Source organism: Tetrao urogallus, assembly GCF_951394365.1.
Source record: "Tetrao urogallus genome assembly, chromosome: 8".
NCBI lineage: Eukaryota > Metazoa > Chordata > Aves > Galliformes > Phasianidae > Tetrao > Tetrao urogallus.
Window position 1 is genome coordinate 4,924,399 of NC_136821.1, and position 21,513 is coordinate 4,945,911.

At 33.3% G+C, this 21,513-nt stretch overlaps 1 protein-coding gene across 1 annotated transcript in view; it reads left to right on the forward strand.

Moving 5' to 3' along the window:
* Window positions 1–21,513, forward strand: part of LRP1B (LDL receptor related protein 1B) — a gene marked incomplete at both ends in the record, with an annotated part of 589,444 nt that overhangs the window by 506,189 nt on the left and 61,742 nt on the right. The window contains 9 exons of the mRNA XM_079539425.1: window positions 241–422; window positions 900–1,099; window positions 9,347–9,535; window positions 10,279–10,427; window positions 11,317–11,410; window positions 12,849–12,965; window positions 13,122–13,241; window positions 14,889–15,008; window positions 18,919–19,035. Of these exons, the coding sequence (XP_079395551.1) occupies window positions 241–422; window positions 900–1,099; window positions 9,347–9,535; window positions 10,279–10,427; window positions 11,317–11,410; window positions 12,849–12,965; window positions 13,122–13,241; window positions 14,889–15,008; window positions 18,919–19,035 (1,288 nt within the window). The remainder of the gene's footprint in view (window positions 1–240; window positions 423–899; window positions 1,100–9,346; window positions 9,536–10,278; window positions 10,428–11,316; window positions 11,411–12,848; window positions 12,966–13,121; window positions 13,242–14,888; window positions 15,009–18,918; window positions 19,036–21,513) is intronic.

Consider the following 21,513-nt stretch of genomic DNA (forward strand, 5'->3'; position numbering starts at 1 on the left):
TAACTTGTTTTACGCACTAAGGAATTCTTCACTTCCGCTCTTATATCTGACCTTTTTCTTAAACAAGGGACAAATGAGTGGTAACATATCCTGTGAGTTTTGTTCACACTGGTACAGTATTCAGAGAGGAAATATTGATAATCAGTGCATTTAATTTTCATGAGAAAGTTTGTGTTTTCTATTTGAGAAATTTGGCCTGGATTTAGCCTCAATAGATTTTTGTAATTTTTGCTTTTCTAGGTAGTCCACAATACAGCTGTTCCGAATGCATTGGCTGTCGATTGGATTGGAAAGAATCTGTATTGGTCTGATACTGAAAAGAGAATTATTGAAGTATCTAAAGTGAATGGCTTATACCCTACTGTCCTTGTGAGCAAAAGAGTGAAGTTTCCTAGAGATCTCTCCTTAGATCCACAAGCTGGGTATGAAGCAACTGTTTAGCAGTGATTCAAGGTTTTGTCATGTGTTGTTGTTTTGGTTTGTTGTTTTTTTTTGTTTGTTTGTTTGTTTGTTTTGCCTTTTTATTTTTTTTTATTATTTAAAAAAAAATTGCAATATTTGTGGTAAGTTTGATTGTGTCAACATCTGTGTAGGATATAAGATTCACAAAGCCCAATCTCAGCAGTACATCAAGTTATCAAGCCTAAGCAATTTAAATGCACTTGTTATTAGTTCATAGTGAGTTGCTTACAAGCTCATCTAACATGAGGACTGTTGTTCAAATCCTGCATGTTTGTTACAGGTAGTTGTGGAATAATCTCCAAAGCTATCTAGAAAATGGAAAGATCATGGAATAATTACCAACATATTCTTAAAGTCAACTAAATTATGTACCTTTACTTTTCCTTCTCCAAACCAAGCAAATGTTGTGTTTTGTTGGGTTTTTTTTCTTTTTTTAGATACTTGTACTGGATTGATTGCTGTGAGTATCCTCACATTGGTCGTGTTGGTATGGATGGCTCCAGTCAAACTGTTGTCATAGAAACACAAATATCTAGACCTATGGCACTTACAATAGACTATGTCAATCATAGACTGTATTGGGCTGATGAAAATCACATTGAATTTTCTGACATGGACGGATCTCATAGACATAAAGGTTGGTCAAACTGCAACTGTTTCTTGTTAGTTTGGTAACTTTCAAATTGTTGCTTTGTAACTTAGACTGCATTGCAAAATGTTTTGGTTTTTTTTTTTGCAATCTTTTTTATATATTTTCCTTCTTATCAGCATGTTAAAAGCTGTTTTTCATATTAATTTCTTATTGCGAGTAGAAATAATTTTTAAACATGCATTCCACCTTTCAAATATGTTCAAAGAAAAAAAGTCAAATGAATCAGAAACTCTAAGAACAGACTCGTCAAAATTGACTGCTCTGCTGATTTTGTACTCAAGTATACTTGTTACATGTGTTCTTGACCAAGTTATAAACTTGACTGTTGAAAGTGGAAGGGAGATTTCCTGATTCCATGTATTACATTATGGCTAAAAGCAGAGTTTTTTTCCAGCCTGGGAAAACCAGGGAAGTTTGCTCAGCACAAGTAATTGAACAGACTAGTATTAGAAGTGTAATTTGGGGCTTTCTTGGTAGATGGATAGAATAATAACTTCTGAAATACTTGTATGATGAGCTAATTTTTATTCTTGTGTTCACCTTCTTATCTAACAGGTAATTAAAAAGATAGTATCTTTTACCTATAAAGTTTTTTAACAGATGTGTTATACTGTGATGAGTGCTTCTCATATTCAACGTGCTATAATTATGGTATAGTCTTACACATTAATTCAAATATATGGAATACTTAGTATTATTTTTGAGTGTTTTTTTCTGCTCAGATGAAACTATTATTTGAGCTCCCTTTCACAAGCATTACCCAAACTTTGGAACTGCAATTATCCTGGTAAAACTCTTCTATATGGGGGCTTTTCTCTTTTAGTCAGTGCTTCCAGGTTTTCTCTGAGCCAGACTTCATGAAATGGCTACATTATTTCCAGACTGGAAATTTGCTCTGAGATGAAAAATAGAAAAAAAGATTGTCTAGTTCTTGTGCTCAAGAAGAGCAAGTTACAAATGGGGAAAGAAAAAATTTGACAGATTTTTGAAATGCTGGATTGCAGAGAGTACAGCAATAACTATGAGAGCTGTAAACATTCCTGTTGGTCTTGATAGGAATCAAGGATGGTTTGATGGTGCTAACCTGATTAGCTAAGCAATACTTGTCCAAACATCCTCTGTCTTCAGGCTAACGGTCTATTTTTTCTGACAGTAAACAAGGCTTCATACTCTTGAAGTTATTTCACGTGCTGCTGTCCTGCTATGTAATTGTTATATGATTGTCCTCTTGTACTTTATGTATCTTTCAAGAGAAAGAAGTAATGGCCACACCTAACAAGCAGGCATCACATCTTTATCAGTTTTCTCTTTCAGCCTGTGCTTCAGAACTTTCTCAGTAAATGTCCAATTGATTTCAGGAGATAACTAAAAATTCCAGCTATACTGTCTTTGATGTCCCTGTGACTTTCCCTCGCCCAAATGAATGCAATCAACATCACTTTCATATTCACAGAGTTAGCCTCTTCCCCAGAAGGTACATGAACTCAAATTTGTGACAAATACAGCTGGTGATCAGCTTCACTTCTAGCAACACCATCACCAGTTTTAGATAGCTGAATGCATTTATGAATTCTTAAGGGAGAATGTCTGACTCCCTGAGTATTACAGTGAAAGTAATAGAAGTCAAGTCTTTCTGGACTGTCCATAGGATGTTAAGCCTATCAAACTATCAAATCAAAATCAAGTTGTAGAAAATTGTATTGTGAATTTAACATAGGATGGGATTCTTGGCATCTGAAATGGATCAGCAATATCTGTAGGCACTCCAAAGAGTGATTTGGGAGTTCTGTAGATCTACACCATATAATGATCAATTTATGTTTAATCAGAATCTTTTTTTCTCCTTTTCCACATATATGTTTCATGTCTTTGTGCTTCTAAACAGAACTAGGAACAATTCTAGAAGATAAAAGTTGACTATCGCAATTTAATTGTCTTAATAAGGGAAATTCAACAAAGTTCAGAGACTGGCTTTTAAAGGAAGTAAAACATAGTGATCTCTTCTAGCTTTTTAATACAATAAACTGTAATTGCTGTCAATAAGCACTTAAATAAGAAAAAATGGGTTTCATGGCTTGCGATGACTGTGTCCCTTGAAGACATATTGTTCACATGTTACATGCACATGAATGACAGTTCTTCTGTCATTCTAATGCACTTTTTATTGTGAAGGTGAACTAATGGATGCTTGAGCTTTTTCTATTGTCCATACTTTCAAATGCAGAGGAAGGATCAGGGCACAAGTATGATGAGCACAAATACATGCTCACAGAGCTGATAAAAGTCTAAATGGGTAGTGTGAGCAATGCAGTCTGAAGTGCCAGTTATTGTAAGCTAAGTTGTTGGGGTTTCTTTTCCTACCATTTTCTATGCCTTTTGAGGATACAGCTATTTTAGTGTGAGGTTTTTTTGTTTGTTTTCTTGTTCTGAGAATACATTGTTTTGATCTTAAATTGCTCATTACAGAATGTGTGAGAAAAAAGTCACGGTGACTCCACAAGATCCACAAAATCTCTTGGTGGAATGGGTGAATCTTAAATCTTAACATATTGTGAAGAGATTTTTGCAGCTTGAAGTGCTTTGTGCTTGAAGCGTCTTAAGGACAAACAGGACAATATTAAGCAATCTTTTGATACAGTGTGTGTTAAACACTGCTTTTTCATGCAGCTGCTATTTACTTGCATTTTGGAAATTTAGGATGTGATTTGTAACATTTTTTGCATTTATTTTTTCAAGAAAAGAGAATATCTGCTGCTTTTCTTTTGTAAAATTCCTCAGCATTTCAATAGAGAAGTGAGCTTTTATAATTGTAAAGAGAGTCCTAGTAAGAACTTGGAAAACATGATAACTAGGCCAGAAATCTTACACTGCTTGGGAGCTCTTCTTGGCACTAGGGGCAGGAATGACCTTGCTTATCTATTTGAAGTTTAATGCGTGATTATGTAAACAGTCTTTAGAGCTTAGTCACAAATGTTATGCACAGTAAATGATTAAGCAAGCATTGAAGCACTAATCTGGCTAAGCACTAAGCTGTTTTACTTCTGTAAGCTTAAAGAAAAAAAGAAAAGTATTCAAGAATTTGACTGACTTAACAGCTGCTTTTGGTTCCCTTTGCCCAAAGGAGATGGAAACTTTGTCATTCCCTAGCTATCTGATTGCCTCATGCAGGTTTTCCTATCCTTCCAAGGTCTGAATATACAGAGATGCTTACTATTTTTCAGTTTCACTATTAGAAGACAAAATTTCAGTATAATGAAACCACAGAGATTGGGTTTGATAGTCCAGCTGAGGAAGTACAGAAACTCCTCTACGCTAAGATTAGAATTTGTCAGTGTCCACTTGATCCATGTTTTATATTCTGAAAGCAAAAGTTTACCACTTCATTACTTTATCACGGAGGGGCATAAAAATTAAGACTGAAGGCTTGTTGAACCTTTAAACAAAGTGAAAACTTGCAAGTGAATGTGTTAACTGCAATGTAGTTACCAGAGAGAAGCTTTTCTCTACAGTGTTAATTTGAAAAGTTCTTCAGAATTGGCTTCTACCTGAGCATTCACACCTGTTCTAAAGTATTACTTGAAAGTAACGATTAAAATGTATTTGGAGATTATACGCTCCTTTATTCCTTTTAGCATCTGTAATTTCAACAATTGCACTCCTCCTAGGTAAAAGGAGAATACTTGTCTGATTCTAAACTATGCCATCTGAGTTTTATAGCAGGGTGAATCCAGTTATTCATGGATTGTCCTCGTGCAAAAATAGTGAAACAGATGAGATAACTAAATTCCTTCCAGATTTAAACAGCAGTTTTCATAGATGAAAAATTAGAAAAATCTGAAAACTTTTAACCTGAGATGACAGATAAACGACAGTTCTAATATAGCAACTGATTTTTTTCCAGCTTTTTTGGCATCTATGGTTCTACTCATCAAAGCTGCATCTGATATTAGCACAAACTGATAATTGTTTGACATCTGCTATTTGATTACATATTTGGTATTCATAATTGTTCAGATAAAATTCTCCATGCGTCTTCCTAAATCTGATTATTTTATTATACTGTATTCTTTTTACTTAAAGGTTACTATTGAGGAAAAGTGACAAATTCCCCTATATTAAATTCACACAGTTCCATTACTCTTAAGTTTCCCATTCTCCTGTTCATGCAGACCAGTTTATGATGATTGTCAACAGTTTGGTTTCTGTAACTTCCAGTTGTTGTTGCCTTGATTTGCCCAAATTTCATTAAATTATAAACCTCTGAAAATATTTTTTCTATATATGCATTCAAGAATTAATGGGCATTTACTAATAACGTCTGTGTTTCTTTATGGCTATATTGAATTTTGTAGTTAAAAATCCCAGGTAGCATTATTTTCATCTCTGAAATCATACATACATTTCTATGCTTATATAAAAATACTCCAAAACTATGAAGAATATGTAGTTCAAACAAGCCAAAAAGAGGTGTTATCATGATCTGTACAACTTAGAGCATATTAGCTTATGTCCCTGGGACAAAAATTAATGTACAGTGTGAGAGGAAGATCTGCATTTTAAGTCTGTGTATGAACTGTAGTTCTAATGAATGTGCATTAAAATCTACAGCTGTTTAAATTATGCATTAATGTGCTGGTCAAGTAGTGACCCTTATGTTGGTCTGATGTAATTTTAGTGTTTTACAGAATATATTACTAATGGATTTGCAAGTAGACATCTTGAGTAAATGTTTTCAAACAGGTGATGCAGGAAAATAATTACAACTCTAACCTGGCTTTATTCTTAATTTGCAGAAAGTCGATCATTTTTACAGTGCTTGCTAAAGAAAAGTGAGCAATTAGTCTTGCTCTCCTATTTAAAAGTGCAATTCAAACCATAATGTATGCTGTGAGGGTAGTAATTAGCATTGTAACATGTAACAGATGTATGTCATTTATGAAGAGCTAGACCAGCAAGTAAATTATCTAGAAGTGAAAGACTGGGAAAGAAAAAAGAAAAGAAAAGGGTGTTTCTTCTACTATATATGTTTATGATAAATCATTAATTATTACCTGAGATTTTAGAAAGCTTAGAATACTGACGTCTCCACCAGCACAGAACAAGCACAAGGGACTATCTTACTGTTGTGCCATGAGCTTAAAACAAATTCTGTCACAATTTTGTTGTGTTTTTTTTTTGTCAATCACAGTTGATGTGAAATATCACTTTTATAACCTAATTCTTGCACATCAACAGTGCTGATATTCCATTGTTTACATTATATCAAATGCTAAAGGAATTTTTGGATTCTGATGTGTGCATAATCCATTTAAGCTAAAATTAATTGTACACCCAAATATCTGAATTTGTCTTATGACAGTCTAGAAAGGCAAGTAAGCATTTTCTCATGTATGTGTATCAAGATATGGCATTTATTTGTAATGAGTGAATACCCAAAGAGAAGATGACTGCTACAGATATTTTTCATTAGAAGGGAGTACTACAGAAGACCAGATCAAGATAATTTTTTCACGTAAATCTTCATGTGCATTAAGGCTTTTACATGCCCATTTATTTTGGGTTCATTCTTAACTGTGATCAGAGTAAGAGAATATAGACATATTGAAAAGCACATTTTTGAAAATATAGAAAAATGGAATGGTATCTTTGGCATCTTCAATTTGACATCAGAAGCAAGGGTCATAATTTATACAAACAGTTGCGTCTTCAGACTTAAGTAAGATAGAGGCTTCATAGATAGGGCAGTTCCTTGCAGCTTCTTCTGTCAGCACAGTTTGTATTTCAAATTAGAAGATGTCCTTTATGATCAGTGGGGAATACAACCCTGTGACTCAGGGGCTACAAGAAAATTTTCCATAGTAAATACTTACAATCTACCTAACATTTAAAAAATGCTGAGTTTATTGTACCTAAGTCTCAGTACGTAAAGGCAGCATGGTAGATTGTGCCCAGATTTACTCATAATCACATAATAAATATCATAGCATGATGAACGAGCTGGAAGAATTAATTTCAGTGAAGTAACCACCGGAGTGGCCACACAGTAGTCCAGTTCTTCTTACTAGATAGTGATTGAAAGCAAAAGCCATTTCTTCCACATAGCATGCATACACACAGGTTTTGTCCTTCAGAGTTATAATTTCCTTCATCCAAATGACATTAATGTGTAAATTCTGCACTTCCTTAATTAATTACAGTAATCTAGCCATAAGCATAGGATATGATAATTAGTATTCCCAATTAATAATTATGCTGAGGCATTTTAAACATCATTCATTTTTTAATTTAAAACTAGTGAAATGTCCCTTTGCTGAAGCAGCATTAAGCTTAACTCAGCATTATAAAGACGTATGTAAAGTTTGAAGAATCTCTCCAGAAGCTTCAAGGAAAATCTTAAGTGAAAAAATCTTATGTTAAATGAAGTAACACAAAGAGTAACAGTGACCAACATTTGACTTCTTAGTCTCTGTTGTGCCTAGATGCGGAATAACGTGTTTATTCCACTGTTTTTCTTGCTGGATGCACCATACTGTGCAGCTCTGTATTGCTGTCTAATCTGCAGATAATTCTCCCCACCAAAGGAGTTGTTCAGTTCACTCCAGAGCAGAGTAGAGATAAAATTAATATGCAAGCAGCTGATGTAATTAGGTGATAAGCATATAGACTTTTTTTCAGCGGACAGGCGAACTCTGCTCCAGGCATTGGGTGTTTTCCAGAGTCTGGGATGTTTTGCTTGTATCATATTTTGATCAGTCCTCTTCATTAGAAAATATCAGACTTAGGAAAATAATGGAGATGCCCTTACTTACACATTTTATTCTTCCTTTCTTGTATTTGCTTGGCTCGTTACTTTGACAAATCTAAGAATAATAATGCTTCAAGAACTCTTTATTTCATTGCTAAGAAAAACTGAGAATTGACATTGAGAATGATTCACTTCTGTTTTCAGAAGTTTTTGCAACATTTCTGCATATAAGGAATGCTTTTCTTGAGGGTACTGAAATATTTAGGAATCCATGCCAACGTTGCACATGACATAAATGCCAGAATTGACTTTTCTTTTGTATGATTGCACTTTCACTCGTTTTTCAGAAATGTTGTGAAGCTCCTTTAAAAAAAAAAGAAAAAAAAAAATCCTGTTCTTGTTGGATGGTTACTGCATGTGCAATCATACAAGGAAGGGAAAATAATCTATGGTCTAAGAAGCAAGGTTTGCATACCTTACACTGGAGTTCACTATGTGAGCAAGAGAGAATTTTTTAAAATTCTTATTCCATCTACAAAGTATTGGTCATGAATTGTCAGTGAACTGTGAAATGCTTCAGCAGGAATTTTGAATTTGCCATGCCAACAAGTTCCAAGCATTTTCATCTAAGAAATCAGTGTTAAAATAACAGATGCACCTTCTCTAATTTGTCTTATCAGTAACTGGAGTAAATCAGTGTTAAAAGACCATAATTTACAAATTGGACATTGTGGTCACGTGTTCTCCTGTGGCATTTAGGACTACAATTGTATGCAGTTTAAAAAAAAAAAATAGAATTCAGTTTAGGTTTGCCAAGAACAAATATTCCAAGTATACAGTACAAAGAAGGACATCACTAAGCTTTTGCTCCCTTTTTTCTTTTCTTCCTTTCTGAAATGATGTTGACTTATTAGTTTGTGATATTGTAATTCTATGATAAAAGTGTATTAGCACTTTATGTATTTTTTTTTTTTTTTATTGTATACTTGTTCTGCTAGGAATAAGCAATAAGCCCTCTTAATACTGTTATGCTTAATGCAATGCTGTTTAACTTGTCAGCATATTTTCCCAAAATGAAATGTTAGTAATTGTCATAAATATTATAGAATGCAATGCATCTGTATATATATACATTGTTTTGTGTTTTTCTAATAACTTTTCATCTTCTGTAAGGGGTGGGTTAAGGTATACTTAAGTTTTGTCCTAATCTGATTGGCTTAGAATCTGGAGGTGATTTTTGTTAACTGAAATTCTTTCATTTCCTTAACACTGATTGGGCTGACTGATTCCAAGCAAACAGAGCACGCGTATCCCCATTCATCTTTCTCATAATTGGTAATAGAGAATGTTTTAACCTTGACACATTGTTATGACATCTATTCTCCAGACATTGTGTAGCAGTTGTATCTGTCAACCCATGCAGTATGGAATATTTTAGTTGGCAGTCTTCCAAATGTGAACATTAATCTTAGCATTTCTTCTTACAGTCCCTAATCAAGATATTCCAGGGGTGATTGCACTAACATTGTTTGAAGACTACATCTATTGGACAGATGGGAAAACCAAATCACTCAACCGTGCCCACAAAACCTCTGGATTAGACAGACTGTTGCTAATTAACTCCTGGCATACCATAACTGATATACAGGTGTATCATTCTTACAGGCAACCTGATGGTAATTATTCCATATCTTTTGTTCTGCACATTGATGCATTTCACATAGAAGCCAATTACTAAATTAACTGAAAATTATTTATCAACAGTTTATTTTTTTCTGCATTATTTTGAGTTTTAGATGTCTTTGAGTGGACATTTTAAAATATAAATCTGTGATTAATGTTGTAAGTATATCTGTTATTAAATAAATGCTATGACTTGTTCAGTGATGAGATATCCTATGAGTTTTATAGATACTGATTGGAATTACAGAATTGTGAAGTTGTGTTAGAGTCTGAGTCACCAGTTATAAATATCACAAAAGTGTGTCATGAAGACATTTAGCAGTATTATTAAGAAGAGTGTTAATAATACAGAAGAATACTGTTGTTTAGAAGCCTGAGATTGAGGAAAAAGTCTGAGAGTGTAGGTTCACCCGATCTAATGTCTGTCTACTGGAATTCTAGGTGAATGCATTCTGGCACTTGACCCAGATGAGCTGATTTTTTTTCTCATTATTACATATCTTTTTTTAAGTTCTTTTTTCTTCCTCTCATTGTTTCATTACTGAATGTGCATACTTTGTGATGATTGCTGCACACAAAAGAAAAAAATAGCTTAAAGGCAAAAAGAAAGGGATTTTGTAGTAACATTTTCCATTTTAAAACTAATGTGTGCAATATAATTTTTTTCTGTGAAGCAGATACTCCGAAGTAAACAGAAATAATACACTCTGTTATTCTTTTCCTATTCTATCCACAGTGTCTAAACATATGTGCACAGTAAACAATGGTGGTTGCAGTCATTTATGTCTTTTAGCCCCTGGCAAGATGCATACATGTGCCTGTCCCACTAACTTCTACCTTGCTGCAGATAACAAGACATGCTTATCAAACTGCACAGCCAGTCAGGTAAGTGCATATGTATATTCATTTTACTGTGTTCTCACCTGCTTTTAAATAATAAATGCTGGTGAAATATGGAAGCTCTTGTCAAAGGGGCTGAAGTCTATGTAAGTGTTGGAGGTATTGAAGGTGTTTTATCTTTATGATTATTTGTTGAAAATAAAATTGCAATTGCCTTTTTTTGTTCTAGAGAGTGTAGAGCTTGTTCTCTTCTAAATGTGTTTCTTCCAGTCATTACGAAAGATAAAGCTAATAAATTTATCAAAATTACTTTGTAAAGCATTTATATGAAATACTTAAAATAGATTACAGAATGATCTGAAAGTATACATGAATGAGCATTCATTACACAAATAGGAAAAAAAAAACAAAAAAAAGAGGAGCTCAATCCAGTAGGTAGGTAATTAAATAATGGAATAATGGTTACAGTAGAAACAATCCAGTAGCTGAAACAGAAATGGTAGGATGTGCAATTACTTAACAATTGTATCAATTAAAACATTGAGTTATGTGTGCAAGGTGATTTCCTGCAACTTCAGGTGCATATTTTGTAGAGCAGATAAACAGATAAACAGGTGCTTAAATGATGGTTCTAAGAGTTTGTAGGATCAAATTATGGAATGCATGAAATTGAATGAATAGTTTTTATCAGTGGAGCTCAAGTGAATGTACCAAAGTCATTAGAACTATAGTGACTTCTCTCAGCTGAAGTCACAGTGCACTGCATCTCCAAAAAAAAAACATTGAACAGGCGTTATAAAATAAAAATACTTGATAATTAGTGGAACAACGCCACAATCACTTAATTTCTCATAGTTTGTTGTTTTTGGTTTTCTTCTTTTTGGAAAAAAAAGTATTATGGAAATCTTTCTTCCTTCTTTCTCTCCTTTTACAGTTCCGTTGCAAAACTGACAAATGTATTCCATTCTGGTGGAAATGTGACACTGTTGATGACTGTGGAGATGGCTCTGATGAGCCTGAGGAGTGCCGTAAGTGTATTCTAAATCTGGTACCCAGTTTTGTCAGTAGAGTCAAAAACCAGTGTACTGCTTTATAGAAGTTAGATGATTTTCTCTGAGAGCTTTTGTTTGCAGTGCATGTTTGATTTCCTTGGTAGCTGTCAGATTTACAGAGGTCAATATCTTGACTGTCATCCTGTAAATGTTTACATTAACTAACGTTTACTAAGCTTTTGAGATCTCTGGAGAAAAGATACAATTACAAGTTTTTCATGTTTTAAACCTTTTTTCATCCCTTTTCAATTTTTGTTGAAGATTTTATATTTTAGTTTTCTGTCTGTCTTTAAGAAAAAAATTCTGCCACATTTGATCTTTTTTTTGTGACAGAATTGTGATATTATAAATCTCACTGGCTTTTATTTTATTACAGTTATATAAGCTTAGCTGCACATTATCATGAGTGCAATTTCCAGAATAACAAGAGTAACGTTCTCCATGCGATTCCTTCTAAGAATCTTTTTATTTTTCCCAATAAGTCTTTTATGCATATATTTTCATTTTGTACTTCTATAAATATTTCCAAAGGATAATTTGAGGAGCTAAATCCCACCAGTCCAGTATGAATAATTTTATGTAATGATAATTTGCAATGTATCCTTGACACACTATCCTGAAAGTGATGCAGATACACCATTTTTCTCAGTAGTCTCCCATAGTCCAAATAGCAGATTCCCATAGTACTTCTCCACTAAACTGTAGACAACTGGAAGTCGATTATGATTATGTTTTCAGTTTCCCAAAGGATGACTGATGTGAGGCAAGTAGCTGACTGCAAGTTTACTTAGTAGTTGGAAAAATACCTGTCTAGTATACTGGGCTCCCAAAGAGAAATGTTGTTGATGATGCTGTTTTCTGTCTCAGTCGTTAACTGCTTTAATGCTATTAAATTAATCTACATAAATCAAAATACCGTTATATTTTTACCTCAAGCTTAAATACACAGAGAACTCTGCTATTCCTTACAGTCTTCCAGTCAAGTAAATATTTACGAAAGATATAGCTATAGGACTGCATAATTGTCCACTCAACTAACAGCAGTGGCTATGAGTACGAGCAGTGGTAGACACATCAAGAGTGAGATGGTGAATTTCTTAAATGCATATTTAAACTGAAATGTTTATATCCTAAATTGCGAGCTTATGTTCAGCTAACAGCAAACATCCATCAGTAGAGGACTGTACGGTAAGTAAAATACAACTATATTTAAATGAATGTAAAATCTCAGACTGAAATTAATTTTGAAGTACCATGCATGCATCTTCCTTACTATCATCTGCTTAGATTGAGGCAATATAGTTCAATACAAGTGTTCAGAAATACTTCTGTTAGATCCATAGGGAGGGAACAATACTATTGACACTTTGCCATTCCTTTGTCATTATTAATAAGCAGTTTTCTTTTCTTCCAGCTGAATTCAGATGTCAGCCAGGACGTTTTCAGTGTGGAACTGGACTTTGTGCCCTTCCAGCCTTCATCTGTGATGGAGAGAATGATTGTGGGGACAATTCTGATGAACTGAACTGTGGTAGGTGTTTATTTGTAGTATAGATGTGCTACACTGTTGTAAATGCTGTGATTTGCATTCTGCAAAGAAAGTGATTTTGTATTTGACTTTTTTAATCTTTCAATCTTCAACTTTTTAATCTTTTTAAGTCGATATTTTTATTCTTTTAACTTCCAGACACACATGTGTGTCTGTCAGGTCAGTTCAAGTGCACAAAGAGTCAGAAATGCATTCCGATAAACCTGAGATGCAATGGACAGGATGACTGTGGTGATGAAGAAGATGAAAGAGATTGTCGTAAGTAATGTTTAGAGAATTTTGTTCTGATTTATGTAGCTGATTTTAAACAACAAGATGAAAAAAAAGTATATAAAATAATGTAAATGTCCTCCCTGTAAAATAATTTCAGGAGCATGCAAAGCTGCAAATTCACTGGATTGTTTGATATACAATGTTTTATATACAGGAGAACAGAATAAAATGCCATTTATTAACTTAATTTTTTAAAGTTATTACAAAAAAAGGAGTGTGTAAACAAATTAATTTCAAGCATTTAATTGTGTTTCTGGCTTAGGCTGAAACATCAATTTTACTCTTAACCACCTTACAAATGACTTATCTTCTTGAGGCTTTCATCTTCCATGTCTTGCAGCAGCATATTTCAAAAAACAAAACAAACCACAAACACGTCTCTGCTTATTTTATTAAAAATGATGTGGACCTATAGTTTCTTCTCTGTATTTTTTTATTGATATCGTTTTCAGCTTTTTCAATTCCCCCTTCTGCAGGAACTTCATTAATTTACCTAAGCAGCTCGATTGCCATTTACACAGATATTATACTTATCTTACTTTGTGGTAAATCCAGTTTTGCTCCATATTTCACAGAGGTGATTAAAGAAAATATTTTCAATTAGACTTGAAATGTATTAATAGTTTGTATTTTAGATCATTCTAAAGATTCATTAAGATGATGATGCTGCGCCTTGAAATATCTTTCATTCTGTTTATTATTCAGATTTACAGCTGTTCTAACTTCAGTCCTATTTTCTGAATTAGCTGTCTCAGAAGTTGCATTTATACAAAGAAAACTCCTCCAAGAGAAGAGGTGCTAATACAAAGACTTTGTTAATTATGTTTGATGTCCATCTTCTAAATAGCAGAGCTCAAGCTTCTGACAGACAGTATTATACCCTTATTTGCCTGTTACATTTCTTTAAAAATCAGATCATTAGGGTCAGGTAAACACCTGCAGAAGATAGGCAAAATTGCTTTTTCCAGTATAAAAATGACAGATAGCATATAGAAGGTTCCCTTACAACTGTAAGTTGTACTAGACAGAAATAAAAATGAAATCAGAGCAACAGAGCCTACAGCACAATGTTGTTCATGGGATGTGGGAGGTATATGAACAGGATCAACAATGACAGAGTTGAAAACTTGGGGTGTTTTCAACTAGAGTGAGATAGGATCATCTGCTGTGATATGAAGTAAGAGTGTTCTGAAGCTGTCAACCCAACTGCCAAGGCACAGCGTAGGATGGAAGGTGGAAGGGTTCTTTACACACATTTTTCATTTCTGTTTGTCTTGCTTAACACCTTACTAATCCATTCCTAAGGGTTGGAACTTGATGATCCTTGTGGTCTCTTCCAACCCAAACCATTCTAGGCATTATGTGCTTCTCTCTTAAGAAAGATAAAATTCTACCTTATATTCTAATGAAATCTATTTTTGTCAGATTTTAAAATCATGCGTAAAACTATTTTACCTTCATTTTGTTGCTATGAACAATATAAACCAAATGTTTTTTTATAGAAATTACTAAAATAATGCCAGAGATGCCTGATTTTTGAAGGGTTTTTTTACCCTTTACTTTTCTTACAAAGCAAATCTTTTGAACGTGATTAGAATTGCCTAGGTTTAATTTGAACCTTCTTTCTTAAAGCGGAAAACAGTTGTTCTCCAGACCATTTCCAGTGTCAAACAACAAAGCACTGCATTTCTAAACTGTGGGTATGTGATGAAGACCCAGACTGTGCTGATGGATCGGATGAAGCTAACTGTGGTGAGTATCACTCTGGTTTAGAATATATCGCTTTTTTTTTTAATATGTGACTGTAGCTTCATGTTGTTAGAAAAAGTAGTAAAGGGAAATTATGATTTCACTTAACAAGTCTTCTTCCAATCTACGGTGGTAGCTGATATGATAGTTTTATCTGGCTCTTAGTGTTCTTGTTGGATGGTAATATATAATTAGACTTAGTTATTACAACTTTAATATAGACATTAAAATAGACTTAAATACAATTACGTTATTGACTGGAATTATGAATGAGTTTCTTATCTGGAATATAGTGATATTTTCTATTTTTCTGAAAAATTATCAAGTTTTCACCAATTTATTCCACATTTTATTGCTATTGTGATTAATAAATAGTGAAAATTTTCATAATTTCCTTTAGTCTACTCTAATTTCAGTAGAGGTGCATAAACTTTTTGTTCCAGACTAAGAAAGAGACACAATATAATAAAGACATTTCATAATAAATGAACTGCCTTTGTGAAAATCCAACTCTGTTTTTATTTCAAATTTACTAGTTGATTATTATGCCTTCTGTTTTTATGTTGGAGAAAATAGGAACACAGAGTATGGGTAAATTGTTATACACCACTCATAGCTATGCACTATTAACTAAGCATATTAAAAGAACAGGATGACTTTAATCTCATTTTAAATTTTCCCTTAATTTTAGCGTTTGAGATATGTTTAAATAACCTCTTTATATCGGTAGTTTGAATGAGATTTGTTCTTCTGCATTTTTTTTTAATAATTAAAGATGGTTATTTTTATGAACAAATTTCAGGAGAATTAAATTTTGAATTTACAAGTAGACTGTAATAAAGAGCTTCATGTGCTGGTGCTAATAGTAACGTATCATTTATAGTTCATTTTTTAAATGCCTACATTGCAAAACTTTGCATAAAGGGTAATTTCTTTTTTGCTTATGTGCTGTATAGGCATACATATTTTTCTTAGTAAATATTTGCTATCATGTGTTATGGGGAATACAATATTGAGTGAACTTGTTGGAATTTTACTATATGTATTTAGTCTTCTGTGGTTCGTTTCCAACTGAGGCAATTAAAGTAGTTAAATAAGTGTTAATGAATGTATGGTGTTTTTCAAAGAATATTGGATAGACCTAATGCATGCATTTTGTCCAGACAGTTAAAAGAAGGCATTAAATTATGGCAATCTTTATTCAGAGCTTTGATACTTTACATCAAAAAAGGCCCTTTTGTGGGTTAGAATATGAAAAAAGCTGTGTGCAGTCTGAGAAAGTTATAATCTGCTTTAAAGGTTATATGTATTTTAGATATTTACCAGAATAATTTGTCAACTACTGTTTTTTTCCTTTTTCCTTTCATTTAATATTAATTTTATTTTTATCCAAAAATAGCTTAATCTCTGTCAAATATAATTTAGGATAGAAACATGAAAATTAAGTAACCATAACTTTTGTATTCTATTTCTATATGAACTTCCACATTTCCGTGGAGTCTTATTGTAAGAAGAGTGGAAAGCAGTTTAGTGTTTGAAGACAGCTATGACAAAATGTGGGTGTACCTTTCAGGATTCCACAATACAAAAAATAAGCTCTTTATTTATTTTGAGTTGAATATACGTTTCCAAAAGATCAGAGATTTGTTATGAAACTTTCTCAAATTTTCGTCTTTGTTATGTTGTAGTTCTACTGTCTTCCTATTTTCCTGAGCTCTCATTAATCTGGAGAATGAGGTGGAAGACAAGCAAATCTAGTCTGTTAGGCATGTCAATTGTAAGCTACTGTGAGAGATCAGAATCAACCTCAAGGTAAAATAAAGCTTTCAGAATCCTCAAATGACAAAAAAAGATCCTTAGAAATACAGAAAAAGTATTTTGTATATGGAAAGAATTGTAGTTCTTTTTATTTATTAAAAATGGAGTAAGAAGGAAGATAAATATTCAAGGGACGATCGTACATTTAGAATACACAGATTTTTTTTTGCTTGCTTGTTTGTTTTTTAAGAAAGCCAAACTTTCTCCATTAGTGTACATAAATGTGAAGAGGCAATACAAAATAGATTTAGTATGCTTTATGAAGAATAAGGAAATCTTGTATGTTGTCTTCAACCTAGCAAGTAGTTGAAAAGAAGGCTCTCTGTTTTCTGTCCTTTTTTAATTAGATCTTGATACTCATTGTAGAAGGATGAATAGAATATGATCTTTGACTAGCCTTTAGGACTCATTTTGTGGGCAGTTATGTTAATTTCAGACTAGAGTTCACTAGAAATATTTTAATGCACAGGATAAGCATAGGAAGTGAAACCACCTTTGCAAAGCAACAAAAGCAAGTACAATAAGTTTTTATTTTAATGTTATTTTTATGCCTTCTATTGTTAAATGCTTTTTAAGTGCTTGCCAGTGCAATTATTTGAAATGTCATAATTGATATCCTGCTCCCCAGGGAAATTTTCACAGCCCTTAGCCTGCTGGAGTACAGGAAGTGTTTGGACAGAACGCTCAAGCAGATGGTCTGATTTTTGGGTGGTCCTGTGTGGATCCAGAGGTTGGACTTAGTGACCCTTGTGGGTCACTTCCAATTTGGAATATTCTAAAACACAAATTCTCTGAAATATCTTTGAGTATCTCTGGGTTATTTTTGTCATCTTGAGAAACATCATAGGTTAAACTATTTGTGGAGGAAACTGATAATAATTGTGATGTTGGCAGAGAATTAGGAACAAAAGCAAAAGGCAGTATTTAATTACCAGATTTGTGAGTGTACAGATCCACACCAGTATTTGTCTCAATCTATTTAGTATTCAAAAGCCATACCTAAAACAAAACACAGAATCAGCTATTTGGGCCATAGCATCAAATGTCATACCTCTAATTTCTTTTTCAGAGGTGGAGAAAGCAGGTTGACTTCAGCTAGTATTTCAATCCCTCATTCTGTCAGATATTAGAACTTACTAAGATGTCAGGATAAGGAAGCCTGAACTGTGATGTTTTGAAATAGCCAAATGGACATGGAAATTTAGGAAACTGAAATATCATCATAGCAGAAAAGTAATTTTAAATGTCATTGAAAATTTATATAAAGTTTTGTGGGGTTTTTTTTGTTTGTTTATTTTGTTATAAATAAAGTGCCATTGATTTTAATTTCCTTCATTTTCTTACTACACCTTATTAGACTAAAAGAATTGTTCAGGAAAGAAACAAAGAAAGATGAAAAGAAAACACAGGCAGCCAGAGTAGTTCAGAATGTTAATGTGTTTCTGAAAGGCTTTGCTTATGATACTGTTGTGTAAACCAGAATATTCTCTGAGAATTTACCACATGATAAAAATTAGCCTCAGTTTAGCATTGTATACTTGATGCTTTTTCCTCTATGTTACCAAACTTTCAGTCTGAGACACCACCTAAGTGAAAGTATAAAGCCAAATGCAAAATTTTCTGTTAGGCACCCTTATTCTTAAATTGTTACATATAAGCATAGATGTTTAGAAATATGTATTCTGTATATTTGTCAAAAATATTCTTGTAGGTTTCTGTGATCTGTTCTTTTGCAGGGCAATCATCCTGCAAAATTCAAGGAGAAGTCAGTGCAGCTTTTGAGATTTAATGCAGTAATGTTAACCTATCCAAGCTAATGTGTGCATCCTTCTGAATTTCCCTTTTTTCATTAAATTACATTTTTTACAGCATCTTTTTTATCATCATATTTATGATGTATCCGTTATGGCATGGCTGAAAAAATATTGTCTTAAAGAATGAGGCATGAGAAACAAAATAATTAATGAAAATAACTTTTCAAGTATTTAGGTTTTTTCTTCTCAAATGTGTCCTGCAATTCTGTCATGTCACTCTTCAGTAGCAGACTTTCTTTTCTATTTCACAATGATGTAAATGATGTTCGTTCTAATTGTAGACAAAAAAACTTGTGGGCCTCATGAATTCCAGTGCAAAAACAACAACTGTATTCCGGATCATTGGAGATGTGATAGCCAAAACGATTGTGGTGATAATTCTGATGAAGAAAACTGTAGTAAGTAACTTTTACTTTAGTGCATATTTCAATGAGTACTCAGTTTAGCAACATGTAAGAGGATTTTCTTCTGATGAACTGTATATGTGTGGTTTGTTTCTGTATGAGAGAGATGAAAAAATGTCTCATCTATGACTTTTCAATAATGTGAACTCGCAATGAATAGTGCCCAAATAAATTTACCTTTGTCCTAGAATTAATTCTCATACCTCAAACTTATTATCCAGATAAAAATCATGAAAAATATCCAATCAGAAAAGCTGCTTTTTAAGAATAGTTTTTGATTGTGATTGCAACCTCAATGCCTAATAAGTCTCTGTAATACTACTTGCAGTGTGTTAATTTAGATTGGTTCTGAGGAAGAAATGACAAACTCATAATGGTTCCCTTCATCTCATAATCATCCTCTTTATAAAATATTTCCACAGGAAAATTCCATCAGTATTTTTGAAGTGTCTTCCGTTCAGCTGGCAAACAATTTCAAATCTTCTTTTCTTTTGTTCTTTGAAATCTAAGAAATTTAATGTCTTTTATAATCTTTAATGCAAGGTCCTGACTGTATATCCTTAGGGTGTATTTGACATCTTTGAGATAATAACTTAGAATGCTCAATGAATTCTTGCACTGTCTGCCCCTTTCTCTTATTCAACACGTGGTGTCCATAGGTACTGAAGTCTGAAGGCAAGCTCGTTAGCTTTAAAGTTTAAATAGATTTGTATGCCTTTTGATCACAGTCTGTTAAAAAATGCTGTGAGTTACTGAAAGCATAAGTATCATAGTTTTCATATGCAACCGCTTCGTCTAAAGGGAAAAATGTCATCTGACTTGGTAATTGCTATCAACCATGTGCTGTTAAACGTGGGCAGGAGGGTGTTGATGACACACAAAAGCTTTCTTAGCTTCATGGGAGATTTTACTTAGGAAATACATATTAGTGCTGGTAAGATTTTTTTTTTTTTTTCTGTTATAAACAGTAAGAACTTATTTTTACAGTCATGTAAAAATCAAAGGAAAATACGTGGTTTCACAATAGCAGTGCTTGTCTATGTGATTAGTTGAAAATGTTGTAAAAGAAACACCTCTCCTAAACATTACCACTGTCTGCAATATAAGTATTACGCATCTTTCTTTGAAATACACCATCTGTGAAGTGGGATTAATTCTTTCTTAAATATTAGGTTGTCATGGAATAAAATTATAAAAAACAAGTGTTCAAATAATGAAGGAGCAATCAATTTGCTGTCTTTGTGTTCACTTCAGTAATTAACTTATATATTTTAGTCTTGACTATTCTCTAAACTTTCAGATCAAGAAATCTGTAGCTAACTGTAGTGCATAGGATAAGTGATTTGAGAGTACCCAGGTGCAGCCTGTGCAACAAACTAAAATTACTTTAATTCTGAGAATAAACTTCACAATATATGAGCATTAAACAGATCTCTGCAGAGTGATGAATTGTACTTCATGTTTACTGTTTGGTATTTGGTTTTTTTTGCTTGTCAAATACATGCTTTACTTCCTAACTTTTGAGATCCTTTATTCTACTGTCTAAATTAAATTCAGTATGCTGGCACAGTTGAAAATTCACTATCTCAGAAGCACTGGCATAATACATAACATCATTGAGTTGTTCAAACTAGAAGTAAAAAATTCTTGGTAGGCTGTGGCCTTTTAAAAAGTGTAACAAAACAAATATATATGAAATACCTATGAAATACCAGAGAATTTGACAAAATGAATTATACGTTATAAGTTGTTCATAGCACACCTGCATTTACGAGGAGTTTTTCATGTAGTTGTGTGAGAAAATGTGTTGTTTCTCAAAAATAAGAACTAATCCACTGAATTTTAGAAATTTAGCTCAAGTATTTCTGTTTAGGTATACAATTCCTTTGCATGTACAAATAATTATTCAGTGAAATGAACAACAGTGAAAAAGAACGTGTTTTGGAAATATATGTGTGAAAAATTAGTACTGTAATACCAACAGTTGTGTCTGTTATGACTTTATATCTGGCATAGCTTCTTCAGACTTTGTTGCTCTTTAACTGTATCTGTCTTACATATATTGTGTGAATTATGTTTCCTGTTTATTTCTTCTTTGCAATTCTTATGTAATGTTTACATTGCTGAATGCAAAAGTGTTGTGATCCTTCAAAAAAAAACAGAAAATAATTAGAGGACTGTCATTTGAGCTCCCCCCCTACTCCCCCCCCCCCCCCCCCCAAAATAAGTAAGAATTATTGCCCAGAGTGGCTGTGGATGCCCCGTCACTGTAGGTGTTCAAGGTCAGGCTGGATGGGGCCCTGGACATTCTGGTCTAGTATTAAATGTGGAGGTTGGTGGTCCAGGCTAAGACAGGGGGTTGGAGCTTCATGATCCTTAAGGTCCCTTCAAACCCAAGCCATTCTATGATACTGGGAGGTTAAAGGTCCGTATTGAAAGCATTAATTAAAGCAGAATGTATTTTTAACTCAG